This window comes from Cervus elaphus, chromosome 5, assembly GCF_910594005.1.
Source record: "Cervus elaphus chromosome 5, mCerEla1.1, whole genome shotgun sequence".
NCBI classification, from domain to species: Eukaryota; Metazoa; Chordata; class Mammalia; order Artiodactyla; family Cervidae; genus Cervus; species Cervus elaphus.
In genome coordinates this window covers 67,755,699-67,774,690 of record NC_057819.1, presented here as the reverse complement: position 1 = coordinate 67,774,690, position 18,992 = coordinate 67,755,699, and the positions used below count along the sequence as shown (strand labels likewise).

The 18,992-nt window shown below is 38.6% G+C and overlaps 1 protein-coding gene across 5 annotated transcripts in view; it reads left to right on the top strand.

Annotated features, from left to right (window-relative positions):
* TLL1 (tolloid like 1) overlaps window positions 1-18,992 on the top strand; it is a 342,701-nt gene that overhangs the window by 121,785 nt on the left and 201,924 nt on the right. Inside the window, exon 2 of one of the 5 annotated variants that reach the window (XM_043902681.1) lies at window positions 12,709-12,941. The exons of the other annotated variants lie outside the window; for them this stretch is intronic. Within the exon in view, the coding sequence (XP_043758616.1) occupies window positions 12,914-12,941 (28 nt within the window). The 5' untranslated portion in view covers window positions 12,709-12,913. The remainder of the gene's footprint in view (window positions 1-12,708; window positions 12,942-18,992) is intronic. 5 annotated transcript variants of the gene reach the window in all.

The window sequence follows — 18,992 nt, the reverse complement described above, 5'->3', positions numbered from 1 at the left end:
ATATCTAGGAGAAATATCAACAACCTCAGATAAGCAGATGACACCACCCAAATCACAGTAAGCAAAGAGGAACTGAAGCACCTCTTGATGAAGGTGAAAAAGGAGAGTGAAAAAGCTGGCTTAAAACTCAACATTGAAAAAACTAAGAACATGGCATTCAGTCCTGTCACTGCATGGCTGATATGGAAAAATAATGGAAACAATGGTAAATTTTATTTTCTTGGTCTCCAAAATCACTGTGGACAGTGACTTCAGCCACAAAATTAAAAGACACTTGCTCCTTGGAAGAAAGTTCAGTTCAGTTCAGTCGCTCAGTCATGTCCAACTGTTTGCAACACCATGAACTGCAGCAGGCCAGGCCTCCCTGTCCATCACCAACTCCCAGAGTCCACACAAACTCATGTCCATTGAGGTGGTGATGCCATCCAACCATCTCATCCTCTGCCGTCCCCATCTCCTCCTGCCCTCAATCTTTCCCAGCGTCAGGGTCTTTTAAAATGAGTCAGCTCTTCTCATCATGGAGCCAAAGTATTGGAGTTTCAGCTTCAACATCAGTCCTTCTAATGAACACGAGTACTGATCTCCTTTAGGATGGACTAGTTGGATCTCCTTGCAGTCCAAGGGACTCTCAAGAGTCTTCTCCAACACCACAGCTCAAAAGCATCAATTCTTTGGTGCTCAGCTTTCTTTATAGTCCAACACTCACATCCATACATGACTACTGAAAAAACCATAGCCTTGACTAGACAGACCTTTGTTGACAAAGTAATGTCTCTGCTTTTTAATATGCTATCTAGGTTGGTCATAACTTTCCTTCCAAGGAGTAAGCATCTTTTAATTTCATGGCTGCAATCACCAACTGCAGTGATTTTGGAGCTCCCCAAAAATAAAGTTTGACACTGTTTCAACTCTTTCCCCATCTATTTCCCCTGAAATGATGGGACTGGATGCCATAATCTTAGTTTTCTGAATGTTGAGCTTTAAGCCAATTTTTTCACTCTCCTCTTTCATTTTAACAAGAGGCTCTTTAGTTCTTCTTCACTTTCTGCCATAAGGGTGGTGTCATTTGCATATCTGAGGTTACTGATACTTCTCCCTGCAATCTTGATTCCAGCTTGTGCTTCCTCCAGCCCAGTGTTTCTCTGTAATCTGCATATAAGTTAAATAAGCAGGGTGACAATATACAGCTTTGATGTATTCCTTTTCCTATTTGGAACCAGTCTGTTGGTCCATGTCCAGTTCTAACTGTTGCTTCCTGACCAGCATACAGGTTTCTCAAGAGGCAGGTCAGGTGGTCTGGTACTCCCATCTCTTTCAGAATTTTCCACAGTTTATTGTGATCCACACAGTCAAAGGCTTTGGCCTAGTCAATAAAGCAGAAAGAGATGTTTTTTCTGGAACTCTCTTGCTTTTTCGATGATCCTGAAGATGTTGGCAACTTGATCTCTGGTTCCTCTGCCTTTTCTAAAACCAGTTGGACATCTGGAAGTTCATGGTTCACATATTGCTGAAGCCTGGCTTAGAGAATTTTGAACCTTACTTTACTAGTGTGTGAGGTGAGTGCAATTGTGTGGTAGTTTGAGCATTCTTTGAGATTGCCTTTCTTTGGGATTGGAATAAAAACTGAACTTTTCCAGTCCTGTGGCCACTGATGAGTTTTCCGAATTTGCTGGAATATTGAGCGCAGCACTTTCATGGCATCATGTTTTAGGATTTGAAATAGTTCAACTGGAATTCCATCACCTCCACTAGCTTTGTTCATAGTGTTGCTTCCTAAGGCCCACTTGACTTCACATTCCAGGATGTCTGGCTCTAGGTGAGTGATCAAACCATCATGATTATCTGGGTCATGATGATCTTTTTTGTACAGTTCTTCTGTGTATTCTTGCCACCTCTTCTTAGATCCATACCATTACTCTCCTTTGTTGAGCCCATCTTTGCATGTTCCTTGGTATCTCTGATTTTCTTGAAGAGATCTTTAGTCTTTCCCTTTCTATTGTTTTCCTCTATTTCTTTGCATTGATCACTGAGGAAAGCTTTCTTATCTCTCTTTGCTATTCTTTGGAACTCTGCATTCAAATAGGAAAATCTTTCCTTTTCTCCTTTGCTTTTTGCTTCTCTTCTTTTCACAGCCTTTTGTAAGGCCTCCTCAGACAGCCAGTTTGCTTTTTTGCATTTCTTTTCCATGGGGGTGGTCTTGATCCCTGTCTCCTGTACAATGTCACAAACCTCAGTCCATAGTTCATCAGGCACTCTATCAGTCTAGTCCCTTAATTCTATTTCTCATTTCCACTGTATAATCATAGGGATTTGATTTAGGTCATACATGAATGGTCTAGTGGTTTTCCCCACTTTCTTCAATTTAAGTGTGAATTTGGCAATAAGGAGTTCATGATCTGATCCACAATCAGCTCCCGGTGTTGTTTTTGCTGACTGTATAGAGCTTCTTTATCTTTGGCTTTCAGTGTCCTAACTTTTTGATTTTTCATACTGTTCATGGGGTTCTCAAGGCAAGAATATTGAAGTGGTTTGCCATTCCCTTCTTCAGTGGACCACATTCTGTCAGACCTCTTCACCATGATCCGTCCGTCTTGGGTGGCCCCACACAGCATAGCTTAATTTAATTGAGTTAGACAAGGCTGTGATCCTTGTGATCAGATTGGCGAGTTGTCTGTACCTTGGAAGAAAAGCTATGACAAACTGAGACAGCATATTATAAAGCAGAGACATCACGTTGCCAACAATGGCCCATAGAGGCAAAGCTATGATTTTTCCAGTAATCAACGTATAGGTACGACTACAACCTTGCCATTATGATAATTGTTTCCATCTCGCTTATGGTAATTGTTATACTGATTTAGTTTTATCCTATGACTATTTTGGGGGATTCTATTATATCCATTATTATCAGAAAGCCCAGCCTGTCAATACCATCTTCTGCCATCAGTGTTGAATTTCAGAGCATTATCATTTCTTACTGATGTTGTCCCTTTCACCACTATGTTCCTTATAGCTTTGGTATGTACTATATCTTCACAGTCCTTCTGTATAGTATAGTCATCTGATGGGTTTTATGACTGAACATAGTATTCATTCACTCATGCATCCTTACTTCTCTGAGCCTTTTAATCCCTCTGGCACTACAATTCTGCCACTTCTGCTTTACTTAACACAGGCCAGCACTAATAGCATGTTTGCATCATCTTCTGGTGTCCTTTCAAAGGTACTAAAACCTGTATCCCCAGAGAGCACTTCCAAATGATAAACTCTCTTGTATGATTTCATGTTCTATCCTAAGATCTGAGTCTTTGTGTACTCTCAGCTCCTCCAGTTACAAGTCAGCTATGTTGTAGATCCTTTTGGATATAGTCTCTTCCCTTTCATTTTAGGCCCAACTCATCCTGGTTATTTTGTGATTTAACCACAGTTATTGTTAGTTTAGTAGCCAGAAAGGGAGGTGAGGGCAGATCTTGAGGGGTGTGTTTTATCTTCCAAAGTAGAGTCACCGTTACATCTTTAAATAAGGGGAGAACACTAATACTTCTTAGAATCAAGTAGCTTACTTCTTCAGACTCAAAAGTTTCAGAGAGGCTCAAGATTTTTAGGTACATCAACTTATATTTCTTCATTTTGTGCCAGGGTACCATTTTTTTACCCAAGAAGAATCTGACTTTGTTATAGCTGACCTGCTGAGAATAGGAGGATGATAGCCCTTCCTGACAGCTCTATAACTCTTGGTACTTGGTCCTGGACCTCATCTTTAATTTTCTGTGCCCTCAGCCTATGAGACAAGAGCATATTTATATGCTACTAAGAAAACTTTCTGGCTATCACCCATCACTTCCAATTATTAATTAATTGTTCTCAGTCTTCTATTAAATTTTAACAACATCAGGGGTGTTTAGCATTAAAAACCTAATTTGTTGTCCTTAGAGTTACTATTTCCCCTATATTGCATAAAACATGATACATTGCACTAGCATTCCCTCATCACTGCAGGAGAAAGGTCTAACAATTAACTGTTATCTTATGCTAGGCTACTTGTATTCTACCTACAATCCGTGATGAAGCTCTCATTGTCAGTCAAAAATCTCCATTGCCAGATCTCATTATCATGTCTCCTTATGTGTACCAATATTGGCACCAAGTGTCACAGGTTGAGTTGCTCATGAAGCAGACTTGGTGATGGACATTAACATGTAGGAGTTTATCAGGGATAATTCCAGTGGGGTGTATCACCTGTGAAAGAAAGGGAGGGAAGATAGATGGGTAAAGGAAGGTATTGGGCTATAATGTAGTCCAGTGGAAGTCCCAGACAAATCTAGAGTTATGATGCTAGGAAGACTCATCAGAGATGTCCCAAGTTGGGCCAAAGTGGGGCTACATCATTATGTACTCTACCCTATCAGTTATCTGATGCTGGCTACCGACACAATGTGGGTTTGGCTATGGATGGGGCAAGTCTTCAGTCAGCAGGACTGGTAGCTGAAGTCTTTCAGTCAACAACCTTTCCAGGGTTGTGAAATGAACTCTTCAAACAGGAGGTGGGATCCCAGCAGCCCAACAAAGCAGCCTCTAAGCAACACCATAGACAGAGCAGCATTATTTACAATAGCTAAGATATGGGGAAAAAAACCTAAGTGTTCATCAACAGATGAATGGATAAAGAAGATATTATATATGTGTGTATGTCTGTGTGTGTGACACACACACAGTAAAATAAAAAAGAATAAAATTCTGCCATTTGCAACAATATGGATGGACCTGGAGACTATTATGCTTAACAAATATCAGACAGAAAAAGATAACTACTGTACATTTTCAATTATGCCTGGAATCTAAAATGCAAAGAAATGAACAAAACAGGAACAGGCTCACAGATACAGAATGAACTACTGGAGAGAGATGGGAGGAGGAACTAAATAGATGAAGTGATCAAGAAGTACAGACTACTACTTACAAAATACATAAGTCACTGGGATGTGATATACAGCACAGAATACAGTTAATATTTTATAGCAATTTTGGGTGTGATTTATGAAAATGTCAAATTACTATGTTGTATACCTGAAAGTAACATGTCAATAAATTATTTTAAAAACATGGAAAAAACTCTAGAAGTAGTACCCAGCTCCCATCCCACTCTATATTTATAGGGACCATGGAGCCAGGAAACATCTAGGCTACTGCTGATATATACATACACACACACACACACATACATATATATATACACACATATATGTATATCTGCAATGTATTATTTATGCTCACTCATAGGTACAAATCACTTCTGCCAACTATTTAAGGAATAAATAATCCCACTCTTATACAAGTTGTCTGAGTAACTTGAAAAGAAATAGTGTCTGCCAATTCACTTTATGAGGTTACTACTACTTTGATTTTAAAGCTAAACAACTGAAAATAAGAGAAACATATTACAGGCTAAATTCCTTTGTAAATCAAAATGCTAAGTTTCAAAATAGGAACAGAAGAGGATGCTTTGACATAATAAAATATCTACCATAATCCTTTAGCTAAAAGTGTGTGTGTGTGTGTGTGTTAAACAGCTTCAGTCGTGTCTGACTCTTTGGGCCCCTATGGACCACAGCCTGCCAGGCTCCTCAGTCCATGGGATTCTTCATGCATGACTAACTGGAATGGGTTGCCATGCTCTTCTCCAGGGGATCTTCTCAACCCAGGGATCCAACCACACCTCTTCTCTCTCCTGCATTGACAGGGATGTTCTCTACCACTAGTATCACCTAGGAGTGAGTGAGTGAGTGAGCGATAGTCGCTAAATCGTGTCTGACTCTTGGCAACACCATGGACTGTAGCCTGCCAGGCTCCCCTGTCCATGGGATTCTCCAGGCAAGAACACTGGAGTGGGTTGCCATTTTCAAGGCTTCTCTTTAGAAATTTTTTTTTTTTTTTTAGAAATTCTTAAGATGGTGGAGGAGTAGGAGGAAGTAGAGTTCCTATCTCCTCACAAACGCATCAACAATACATCTACAAATGGGACAATTTTCACAGAGCATCTGCTGAACACTAGCAGAGAACATCAGATATCTAAAAGGATGAGAAAGATCCTTTTTAGGGGTCTTAATTGGGTAGGACAAAAGAAAGAAGGAAAAAGGAAGAGGATAGGAAGCAAGATGGGGCCTGCACCATTGGTGGGGAGCTGAAGGAGATGAGAGTTTCCTAATTTGGCGCCGCAAAGAGTTGGATATGACTTAGCTATTGAGCAACAACAAATAAGCACTATTTCATAAGCATATCTGGGGAAATCCCCTCACTATTAGGGTGATCAGCTGGGACAGAAGAGGACGTTCGGGGGCTTGGAAGAGAGTGCAGCAACCAGTCTGTAGTAGATGCAACAAAGTGAGATCTACACAGATGATCCATGCCACAGTCATGCATGCCCCAGCCTGAGAAGGGTGTCCACTGACTTGCACAGGGGCTGGGTGCTGAAATGTGGGGTATGGAGAGCATACCCATAGAGGGGACTGCTGTTGGCTGTGAGGGGACAACATGAGGGGACAGGAGTGAGGGCCTCTGCAATGGGAAATGCTCATGGAGGAAACACCGATCATCAAGAAGCAAAGCGCCATTGTTGCGTGTCTTCTCTCCTCACACAGCAGACCCTGCTGCCACAGCACTAGAGAGGACTCCCACTTGGAGCAGGCTTGCATGTTCTTACCATCGCCTCCTCTGCCAGCCGCCTCCCATGTGGGTGACTTGGTCTCTTTGATCTCAGCCTCGGTTCCTTCCTGCCTGACAGGCAAGCTCATTCTAATCACGTACAGTAGAATGTATGTGTCAGTCCCAATCTCCCAAATTCTTCCTCTCCCCTTTTCCCTCTGGTAATCATGTTTGAGTTCTACATATGTAACTCTATTTCTGTCAAATTTATTTGTATCCTAATTTTTAAGGTCATGGCATCTGGTCCCAACACTTCATGGGAAGGAGATGGGGAAACAATGGAAACTGTGAGAGATTTTAGTTTTGGGGTTCCAAAATCACTGCAGATGGTGGCTGCAGCCGTGAAATTAAGACACTTGCTCCTTGGAAGAAAAGCTTTTACAAACCTAGACAGCATATTCGAATGCAGATACTTTGCTGACAAAAGTCTGTATAGTCACTGTATATGATTTTTTCAGTAGTCATGTACAGATGTGAGAGTTGAACCATAAAGAAGGTCGAGCATAGAAGAATTGATGCTTTCAAATTGTGGTGCTGCAGAAGACTCGAGAATCCCTTGGACTCCAAGGAGACCAAACCAATCAATCCTAAAGGAAATCAACCATGAACAGCTGTTGGAAGGACTGAAGCTGAAGCTGAAGCTCCGATACTTTGGCCACTTTATGTGAAGAACTGACTCATTGGAAAAGACCCTGATACTGGGAAAGATTCAGTGCAGGAAGAGAGGAGGACAGCAGAGGATGAGATGGTTAGATAACATCACCAATTCAGTGGACATAAATTTGAGCAAATTCCAGGAGATAGTGGAGGGCAGAGGAGCCTGGTATGCTACAGTCCATGGAGTTGCAAAGAGTTTCTGGAGAGTTTGTACCATAAATGGGTGTTAAATGATGTCAAAAGCTTTTTCTGCATCTATTGTAATGATTATGTGGTTCTATTCTTCAATTGGTTAATGTGGTGTATCACATGAATTAATTTGTCTGTATTGAAGAATATAGTATATATTGCTTATATTAAAATCCCATTTTGATACAGTGTTGCATTTGATTTGTTAGTATTTTATTAAGGATTTTTGTATCTATATTCATGAGTGATATTGGCCTTTAATTTTCTTTTTTTGTAATTTCTTAGTCTGGTTTTGATATCAAGATGATGATAGTATCATAGAATGAGCTTGGGGAATGTTCCTTCCTGTGAAATTTTTAGAAGAGTTTCCAAAGTATAGGTTTTAACTGTTCTCTAAATGTTTGATAGAAATCGCTATGAAGCCATTTGGTCCTGGCCTTTTGTTTGTTGAAAGTTTTTAAATCACATTTCAATTTCAGTACTTGTGATTAGTCTGTTTATATTTTCTGTTTCTTCCTGGTTCAGTCTTGGAAAGTTTTCTCTTTCTAATAATTTGCCCATATCTTCCAGGTTGTCCATTTTATTGGCATGTAGTTGCTTGTAGTAGACTTTTATGATCCTTAGTTTTTCTTTGGTGTCCACTGTAACTTCCACTTTTTTATTTCTAATTTTATTGATTTGAGTCCTCTCCCTTTTTTCTTAATGAGTATGGCTAAATGTTTATTGTCAATTTTCTTTATCTTCCCAAAGAATCAGCTTTTAATTTCATGATCTTTGCTACTGTTTTCTTCCTCTCTATTTCTGCTCTGATCTTTTTGATTTCTTGTTTTCTACTAACTTTGAGTTTTGTTTGTTCTTCTCTAGTTGCTGTAGGTGTAAGATTAATTTTTTTTATTTGAGATTTTTCTTATTTCCTATAAATTTATATTGCTATATAAGTTTAGATTATATAGCAATAAGATTATATTGCTATAAACTTCTCTCAGAACTGTTTTTGCCACATCCTATAAGTTTTGAACAGTTGTGGTTTCTTTGTAATTTGTCTCTAGGTATTTTTTTATTTCCTCTTTCATTTCTTCTGTGATCCATTGGTTATTTAGTAATATATTTAGCCTCCATGTATGTGGGTATTTTACAATTTTTTCCCATGATTGATTTCTAATTGCATAGTGTTGTGGCTAGAAAAGATGCTTAATAAGATTTCACAATTCTTAAATTTCCTGAGGCTTAATCTGTGGTCCAAGATGAGATCTATTCTAGAGACTGTGCACTTGAGAAGAAAGTGTATTATGCTGCTTTGGAATGGATTATCCTATAAAGATCAGTTAAGTCTATCTGGTCTAATGTGTCATTTAAGCCTTGTGTTTCCTTCTTACTTTTCTGTATGGATAATCTGTCCATTGGTGTAAGTGCGGTGTTAATGTCCCCCACTATGATTATGTTACTATCGATTTCCCATTTTATGACTGTTAGCATTTGCCCTATATATTGAAGTCCTCTTGTGTTAAGTACATATATATTTATAACTGTTATACTTTTTCTTAGATTTATTCCTTGATCATTCTGTAGTATCTCTCTTGTCACCTGTTACAGTCTTTATTTTATTTTATTTTTCAAGTTATACACTTTATTTTTTTTTAATTTTCATTTTTTGTCCACATGCTATGCGGGGTCTAATTCCCTGACCAGAGATCAAATCCATGCCCCCTGCACTGAAAATGCAGAGTCAGCCACTGGACCACCAGGGAAGTCCCTACAGTCTCTATTTTAAAGTCTATATTGTCTGACATGAATATTGCTACTCCAGCTTTCTTTTGATTTCTATTTGCATGGAGTATCTTTTTCTATCCCCTCACTTTCAATGTTTATGTGTCCCTAGATCTGAAATGTGTCTCTTGTATACAGCATGATATGGGTCTTGTTTTTATGTCCATTCAGCCAGCCTCTGTCTTTTGTTTGGAGCATTTATTCCATTTACATTGAAGGTGGTTATCAGTATGTATGTTCCTACTGCCATTATTTTTATTGCTTTGGGTTTTTTTTCAAGGTCTTTTTTTCTTCCCCTCCTCATGTGTTCCCTGGGAACACATACATACATGTTGTGTTTGCGTTGCTTTTCCTTTTGTGGGTGTATTTATCTATTGTAGTTTTGGTGTTTGCATTACCCATGAGGTTTTGATAAGGCAGGTATATATTGTTGTTGTTTAGTCACTGAGTTATATTGACTCTTGCAACTATATGGACTGTGTAGCCTGCCAGGCTCCTGTGTCCATGGAATTTCCCAGGCAAGAATACTGGATTGGGTTGCCATTTCCTTCTCCAGGGGATCTTCCTGACTCATTGGTCAAACCTGCATCTTGTGCACTGGCAGGCAGATTCTTTACCATGGAGCCACCTAAGAAGCCCATTAGTAAGTATGTGTGAGCTAAATCACTCAATCATGTCTGACTCTTTGCAACTCCATGGATCTGCCAGACTCCTCTGTCCATAGGATTCTCCACACTAGGCTACTAGAGTGGGTTGCCATGTCCTTCCCCAGAGGATCTTTCAACCCAGGGATCGAACCCAAGTCTCTTATGTTTCCTGCTTTGACAGGTGGATTCTTTAACACAAGTGCCACCTGGTACCCATGTATATGTATGTATGTATGTGTATGTATATGTATACGAGACTGTTTTAAATTGCTGGTCTCTTAATTTCAAATGCAACTTCTGTTACCTGCATTTGTATTCTCCTCACTGTTGCTGGTGTTGATATCATTTGTGTATGGATGATTTCCTGCATTTACTATATGTTTGCCTTTATCAATGAGCTTTTCCATTTGTAATTTTCTTGTTTCTAGTTGCAGGATGTGACCTCTTTTTTTCTTCCTACCTTGAAAATTTCCTTTAGTATTTGTTGCAAAGCCAGTTTGATGATAGTGAATTCTGTTAGCTTTTGCTTGTATACAAAACCTTTGTTGTCTCCATCAAATCTGAATGAAAGCCTTGCTGGTTAGAGTATTCTTGATTGTAGGTTCTTTTCTTCCATCTCTTTAAGTATGCCATGTCTTGTCCATCTGGCATGCAGAATTTCTGCTGAAAAATCAGCTCATAATCTCATGGGGATTCCCTTGTATGTTATTTGTTGCTTTTCCCATGTTACTTTTCATATTGTTTCATTGTATTTAATTTTTGTTCCTGATGAAGGTAAAAGAGAAGAGTGAAAAAATTGGCCTAAAACTCAACATTCAAAAAACTAAGATTATGGCATCTGGTCCCATCCCTTCATGCCAAATAGATGGGGAAACAATGGAAACAGTGAAAGATTTTACTTTCTTTGGCTCCAAAATCGCTGCAGATGGTGACTGCAGCCGTGAAAGTAATAGACTCTTGTTCCTTGGAAGAAAAGCTATGACAAACCTAGCATATTAAAAAGCAGAGACATGACTTTGCCTAAAAAGGTCCATCTAGTCAAAGTTATAGTTTTCCCAGTAGTCAAGAATGGATGTGAGATACATAAAGAAGGTTGAGCACTGAAGAATTGATGCTTTAAAACTGTGGTGTTGGAGAAGACTCTGTAGAGTCCCTTCGACTACAGGGAGATCAAACCAGTCAATCCTAAAGGAAATCAATCCCAAATATTCATTGGAAGGACTGATGCTGAAACTGAAGCTCCTATACTTTGGCCACTTGATGAAAAGAGCCAACTCATTGGAAAAGACCCTGTTACTGGGAAAGACTGAGGGCAAGAGGAGAAGGAGATGACAGAGGACCAGATGGCTGGATGACACATGCCCACTGACTCAATGGACATGAATTTGAGCAAGCTCCAGGAGGTTGTGAAGGACAGGGAAGCCTGGTGTGCTACAGTCCATGGGGTCACAAAGAGTCAGACATGACTGAGTGACAACATCAAGAATATTTTTTCTGCAGGTTGCAGGACTGTTGTTCCTCTTTCTTCTGTTGTTTGCCTCCAGTGAGTGAGGTTGGTCCAGCGACTTTTGCCATTATCCCCTGGATAGTGGGTTTAACTGCCTCTGTGGTGACCTGAAACTGCCCTGAATATTGACCAGGGCCTCCCCCTTTGCTCTGTGCTTGTCACTTCCCCATGAGCATCAGGGTCTGCTCCCTACTTGTTTGAGTATTGTTACTGTTGTTCAGTCACTAAGTCATGTCCAGCTCTTTGGGACCCTGAGAACTGCAGCATGCCGGGCTGCTTTGTCCTTCACTATCTCCTGGAGTTTGCTCAAATTCATGTTCATTGAGTTGGTGATGCCATCCAGACATCTCATCCTCTGTCATCCCTTTCTCCTCTTGCCCTCAGTCTTTCCCAGCATCAGAGTCTTTTCCAATGAATCATGGATCTTCACACCAGGTGGCCAAAGTATTAGAGCTTCAGCTTCAGCATAGGTCCTTTCAGTGAATATTCAGAGTTGATTTCCTTAAGATTGACTGATTTGATCTCCTTGTAGTCCAAGGAACTCTCAAGAACTTTCTTCAGCACCACAGTTCTAAAGCATCAGTTCATCGATGCTCAGTCTTCTTTATGGTCCAACTCTCACATCCACACATGACTACTGGAAAAACCATAGCTTTGACTATACAGACCTTTGTCAACAAAATGGTGTCTCTGTTTTTTAATATACTGTCTAGGTTTGTCGTTGCTTTTCTTCCAAGGAACAAGTGTCTTTTAATTTCATGGCTGCAGTCACCATCTGTGAGTATAGGTCCCTCCATTTTTTTCTTAGCTGTATTTCTAATGTGTACTGTGAGCTAGGCAGGATTGGAACACTCCCACTGGGAGAGAACGCACTGAGTATTCCTCAGCTGGAGTTGTTCCCCTATGAATACGCTCTGCCATGTCCCCTGTAGCCCGTGGTGTGGGCTCCCAAAGTCCCCTGTTGCTGGCGCTGGTCTCGGCCCCAGTGTGAGTGTGGGAATGCTGCCTGTTGGCCCAGGTGACTCTCAGGTGTTCTCACCAGGCCGCTAGCTCACACCCATTGACTTCAGGTCTCAGGCCTGCAGTAGTCATGCACCTGGACCTACTGCGGGCGCTATAGCTAGCTCAGAGTTTGGCCCGGCTCACCCTCTGTGCATATGCACCCCCAGGGCCCACAGCTGCTAAAGCAGACCCATCCCAGCCGCAAAGAGCATTTGCTGTCCTTTTGGTGTTTTGCAGGTGATGAATTTAGGAAGCCATCAGCAGAGTCCTGACTCCGAAGTTCACACATCTTCTAGGAGAGATTTCAGCTCTTCTTCCCTAGTTACATAGCCCCTAGGGCTTAGCTGCGGTTTCGGCCCCATCTCTGCATGTCTTCCTCCCAATGGAGTCTGCTCTAGAGGTTGCCAGAGCACCCTGTCCCATCAGGCAGGAGTGAGACAAGATGAAAACAGGGCAAGCAGGCCACCCAGGTGAGACGGCCCTAGAGTAGCAATTGGAGCATTTGAACTTCTCAGGGAGTGCTGGGGCAAACAGGGTAGCCAAGTAGGGAAGGGAAGGGGGCAACTGCAAGGGCTCATGACCTGGCTCCAGTGGGCGCCCTCCTTAGTGCCTGCGGAGACAAGGGCCGGAGCCCTAAGAGGGGCTGTGACGGCAGCCCCGCCCTTTGCATGTCACTCCTCCTCTGGGCTCTGCCTCAGCAGTGGTCCACGCTTCCCTCCAAGCATCCCCGGGCTACAGAGCTCCTCAGGCCTGTCCCCTCACGCCGCCATCAGCCTGCTTCCTGGGCTGGCTCTCCAAACTGCAGATCCCAGCACCCAGACCCTGTGCGCAGCTGCGGACGCCCCTCTCGGGCTGGGGCCACTGGCGGCGACGCGGGCCCTCCCTGCAGACCTCGCTCCCCTGTCAGCCCCAGGCCAGGTGCTGTGCCCTTTCCCAGTCCCTGAAACACCCGCTGGTCTCAGCTGCTCTCCTTACTGTGAAGGGACTCCTCCAGATGTGAAAATCCTGTCCTTACTTCCAGCTTCCTTCCAGAAGTAGAGACCTCATCTTGCCTCCTCTCCCCTTCCTTTTCCCTTCTTTCTTTCATCCTGCCCGGTTATATGGAAATCATTCATTTCCTTTTATGTGTTTGAAGTCCTCTGCTAGTATTCAGCAGGTGCTCTGTGAGAATTTTTCCGTTTTTGATGTATTCTTGATGTATCTGTGGGGAGAAATGAACTCCATGTTCTCCTGCCCCTCTACTATCTTGGAAAGTCTGTATTGATTTTTTTCTCTATTTTATTTATATCTCCTCTCATCTTTTATTTCCCCCTTTTTGCTCACTTTAGGTTTTGTTTGTTCTTCTTTTTCTAATGATTTTAAGTGGTGGATTAGATTATTTGAGATTTTTCTTGTTTTTAAAGAAGGCCTGTGTTGCTATGAACTTCTCTGAAATAACTGCCTTTGTTCATCCCATAGATTTTGTATGGTTGTGTGTTCTTTGTTATTTGTCTCAAGGTATTTTTAAATTTCCTCTTTGATTTTGTTATTGACTCATTATTGTTAGAGTAACATGTTATTTAGTATCCATGTAATCATGTATGTGCTTATTTTATGTTGATGAAATAAAATTATGAACATTGCAAAAAAGAAAAACCTCATTGTTTAAAATAAATATATGGCAAATATAGTATATTATCTACTTTTAAAGCTAAAAGGAAGATTAAAGACAAAAGTAGTGAAATCACTTATATCCACAATAAGCAGTTTAGGGATAGATACACTTAAACAAAATGATGTAAAATATGATGTCAAAGAAATATAGCATGTGGGGATAGTAAAAATGCAGATGTATTTATGAACTTCCTTCGCATTTTCCAGACATTTGTTTTATAAGGTTGTATGACTTTATCAAGGTTAATAAATGTTTTTCAACTGAATCCTTTTTCTCAAAATTAAATATATAATTTTTGCTCATGATACACAATTGTAGTTTATTTAAATTCTAAGTTATTCTCTTAATAAAAAGAGAAATTGAAGGATTTAATGGCCAGTTTCCCAATTTATATCTATTAGCTAAGACTTATGCCAGTCTTTAATATTTAAATTGAAACAATTTAGCTATTTATTTATTGTCATAGTTATTTGACATTTAAATTTAAATGATGATTTCTTTTGGCCTTGATAAAGATTTTATTTATCTAATATTCATGTATTTTGTTTTACATTTCATCATCTATTTCCTTCTAATTTTTTATCTAAAACAAGACTTGAAACATTATGGACAGATTATTCAGTAATAACAAAGTTACAATTAGATATTAAGCAGTCTCCGGTGGTTTCTTCCTTCCAACATGCAGGCTATAATTAACTCCTTTTTTTCCCCAGTGGTTTTATACTACTTCTTGTGTAGATCACTTCCATTTGTGAATAAAACACATCATATCCTATTCCAATTCAGGCCATCCTTGTTTCTCCCTATCTGAAAAGAAAAACCTGGCCCATCTCTTCATTTGCTATATGAGACCCTGATGTGGTTCACATAGGTTGCCAGCATCACCTCAAATTGAAATTTTTAGACAGACAATGCTTCTCACTTAGAATCTTTTATTTCTAAAATATTACCTAAGTTAGTGCCAATAACTCCTAAGTCAGGTAAAGGAAGATAGTATAAAATGATGGACAATAAGAGATGGTAAGTTGGTTTTTTTTTTAATGTAAATTTTATTGGCAGGCTAGTAGTATGAATCTATATCCTAGAATATTCTAAGGCTCAACTGGAATAGCATTGATGAGGGTGCTTTATTAACATTAAGCACTGTACATTTAATATCAATATAAGTTGATGATGCATTATGGATACTTTATAATGTTTGAAATAATATTGACTAGGGGTATTTCACAGAGAGTTCAAGCTTTTGCTTGTTTTGGTGTGAATAGAGTTCTCTTTAATTATCCTTTCAATTGTTGAAGGCCTCTGAGATTATGAAGAGAAGAAATAGAAATCAGTATGTGGAGTCAAGTATTTAGGATGTCAATGAGCTTTTAAATTTTGTAAAGGTTTTTCACTGAGCCCGTGTTGACTTGAGTGCTGTGCGATGGCATAAATTAAGCAAAGAAAAAAGACTCCAACCTTTAACTTGTGCCCTGGAGGATATCTTTTACAAAGATGAATAATAGTTGGAAAGGTTGTAATGCAACATTTTTCTCCCTTAACCTATTATGATGGTGGAAGCAAAAAGTGAAAGTGAAAGTTGCATCCAACTCTTGAGAATTCCCCAGGCCAGAAAACTGGAGTTGGTAGTCTTTCCCTTCTCCAGGGAATCTTCCCAACCCAGGGATTGAACCCAGGTCTCCTGCGTTGCAGGCGGATTCTTTACCAGCTGAGCCACAAGGGAAGTCTACCATTATAATAATGATAGACTAATAAAAATGGGAAAAGTGAGGGAAAAAAAATTCTATTTTTGTGAGAAAGTGACCAGCCAGTGAATAAAACATAGTTAGAACATAGAAAATAGCATTTTCACGAATGGTCTTACTAGCAGGAAGGCATCAAAATTTATTCAAAGAACTAAGGTCAACATTTGGAAGATAAATCAAATTAACTTAAAATTTTAAATGAATTTAAAAAGAAGCACCAGAGCGACTCCTAGACCTCCACAAATGTAGACAATGATAAGCCTATGGGAAGAAAACAACAGATTTTAACTCTATTGTTATAAGATGGAGGACTTGGGAAGTAGAAATCAACCAAATCTTGGTAATGGTTGATGATAAATATAATCATTATTTGTACAGTATGATAATGACAGTTTTTTTTTTTTAAATATGAGCTACAATAATCCATTTTTAAAGCTTATGACAGAAAACATTAGGCCATACAATAGTTTCAACGTTTTTTTTACATTTCTTGATCAAAGTACTCCTCTGTCAGTGTTTTTTCTTTTGAGTCAAAAACTTCAGAATGAGTATTTGTGGTGTGAGTGACATTTAAAAAATTTCCTGAGAAACCCTATCCCTGGGCACTGTGGGCTATAAACACAGATTGACATGGTATTTTGATAGATCTTTTGCTGTGGGAAAAATTTTGCTTTCTGACTTAAAAAAGAAGATGTATTTATTTTCAAATTTAGCATTAATCATATCCATATTGTAAAATTGCATTTAAACAATTTTTAAAATCATTTTAAAAAGAAAAATATTTTTAAAAGATTAATTGCTGTTTCTCTTCTGTGTTCAGATTCTATTGATTAATCTAGATTCATTCTGAAAATGATTAATATCTTGAAAAGTGACATCATTAACATGTCTCCATATTCTGGAAGAATATTCTTTGCATGTTGTGTGTGTGTGTGTGTGTGTGTGTGTGTGTGTGTGCGCATTTATTTGTTTTACATTTCAGATTTTGTGCTTAGATTTTATTTGATATTGTGCTTAGATTGTAGTTTGTTTCCTGATTCAAGAGACAATCAAACTTTGTGTTTAACTGTAGCAGCGGTTTTGTGTTCTTTAAAGTAACCTCTAAATTAGGAGTATGTTTGGACTTTTTTTTTTTTAAATAATGACCCAAACAGTTAGCTTTTTATATTGTACCACATCCTCTCCCTCCAAAAAATATGTTTGTGGTACATTGAGTCATCTTGTTTTAAGGCGGCAAATTAGAGTTATGTTACACAAAAGCACCTTAAATCCAGCTTATCAGAGAAGGACGAGTAAACCATTTTATATAACTCAATATTTGTACTTCATTATATCACCCTTTTTATAGATTGGATGACTTTTTTTCAGTTTATGTGATAGTATATGATATAAGTTAAAATGCAGATCTTGGAAAATAACCCTTATATCTTAAATAAAGTAATGTATATTATTTTTTTTTTATAAATAGTCACTAAAGTAATTGGACTATAAATACTTTATTATTAGAAATTTAAGAAAGAAATGTACTATGTGAAAAATTTCTTCTTCTCATTTTTTGAAGATCATTTCTAACTCTACATAAAAATATATCTTTATTTTTATATTGTACCAAGAGCTTTAAAAATGTTAGATAATTGCTTCCCAAATTAGAACTTAAATTAAATTTCATGTTTGTCATTTTGGGGAACATTTTTATTCTGTGCATATGAAATGTCACCAGAAAGTTATTTTCTTTTTTGAGTAATGTAACATTGTCTCCAAAATGTATATATTGGAACTTTTGCCAAGTCTTACTTTTCCTTGGGAATTTGCTTAATGGTTGTCAATCATGTAAAAATAGTTGACTTTAACTCTTCACTGTTGCCCTTGTCTGAGGAAATTTTCACTAGGCTTTTATTTTAGCCTAGAGCAGCCAGAGCAGTTTTGTCAAGCAGTTTTGTTTTGCCAGTTTTCACATGATATCATTCTTCCTCCCTAAATCCAATATCAATAACAACATAAAGTTTAAACTGATAAAGCATAATAAGCAATCCTCTTGGCTATTGTTGAATCTTTAAACAATCTCTCCAAATCCTATATGTCTCAAGATAACTGATCTGTTAGTTCAGTCATGTATTTCCTGAACATGCAAGTGTGGTGTTTAGGAAAAAAAAAAAAAAGATACATTTCCCATAACTACATTTAATAATATATACTACTGGAATAAAAAAGAAAGGCAGCTGCCTTTTTTTTTTTTTTCTTTAAAGTATAAAATAGTAATTTACTCTGGATTGAAAGGATTTGAAATATTCTTTGGAATGGTTGAATATCTAGTATTTTGGGTCAGAGGCAAATTTGTGAATTATACCACATTCCTAGCCTCATTTTTGTTATATACAACTATTCCCCAATTCACTTACTTAGTCACATCTTTTGTGCCTTAAAACATATACTGAGGACCTACTTTATGTCAGGCTGGCAATGAGTTTTTAAAGATAAGCAACAATGCTTCCTGTGGTATTTTCAAAATTAAATTGAAGAATCTGAATTAAAAACATGCTATGAAATCTTGTGTGTTGGCAAGACAAGCAAGACATGGAAGCAGATGAAACACCTAATGGGGTTAGATAGGGAGAGGGGATTTCTAGAAGAACTTTCTGTAAGTAATGTCTGAGGATACTCTATCATCTTGTCTACTACAGTGTACTCCCAAGTAGTAATCAGCTATCAAGAAAATATATTCATTTTCTTTAGGCTATTTAGCTTGCAAGTATTTTCTTCCAAGTGTACTGAAAGACTTTGCTTTTGTCTGAAGTACTGGCTCTTAAACAACAGCAACAAGTGGTTCTTTACTTTGTGTGATCCCTTTTGACAATCTGCTATGGACCTTTTCTCTGAAAAACATGTGGTGACTGTTTATAAACTCTTACATATTGTTTTTTTGCATACAGCTTTTAGGGAATCACAGACTTAAAGCCTCCTTAAAGCTGGTCCCTGGACCTCAGCTTCAGAATTGAAGGACTATAGCTTGCTGGGGAATCAGAAAGTTGGTGAAAGAGACATCACTTAAAATTACAGTATAGGGAATCACAACATTGGATTGCTTATTCTCACCATATATTCCTTTATAAAATGTATTTACT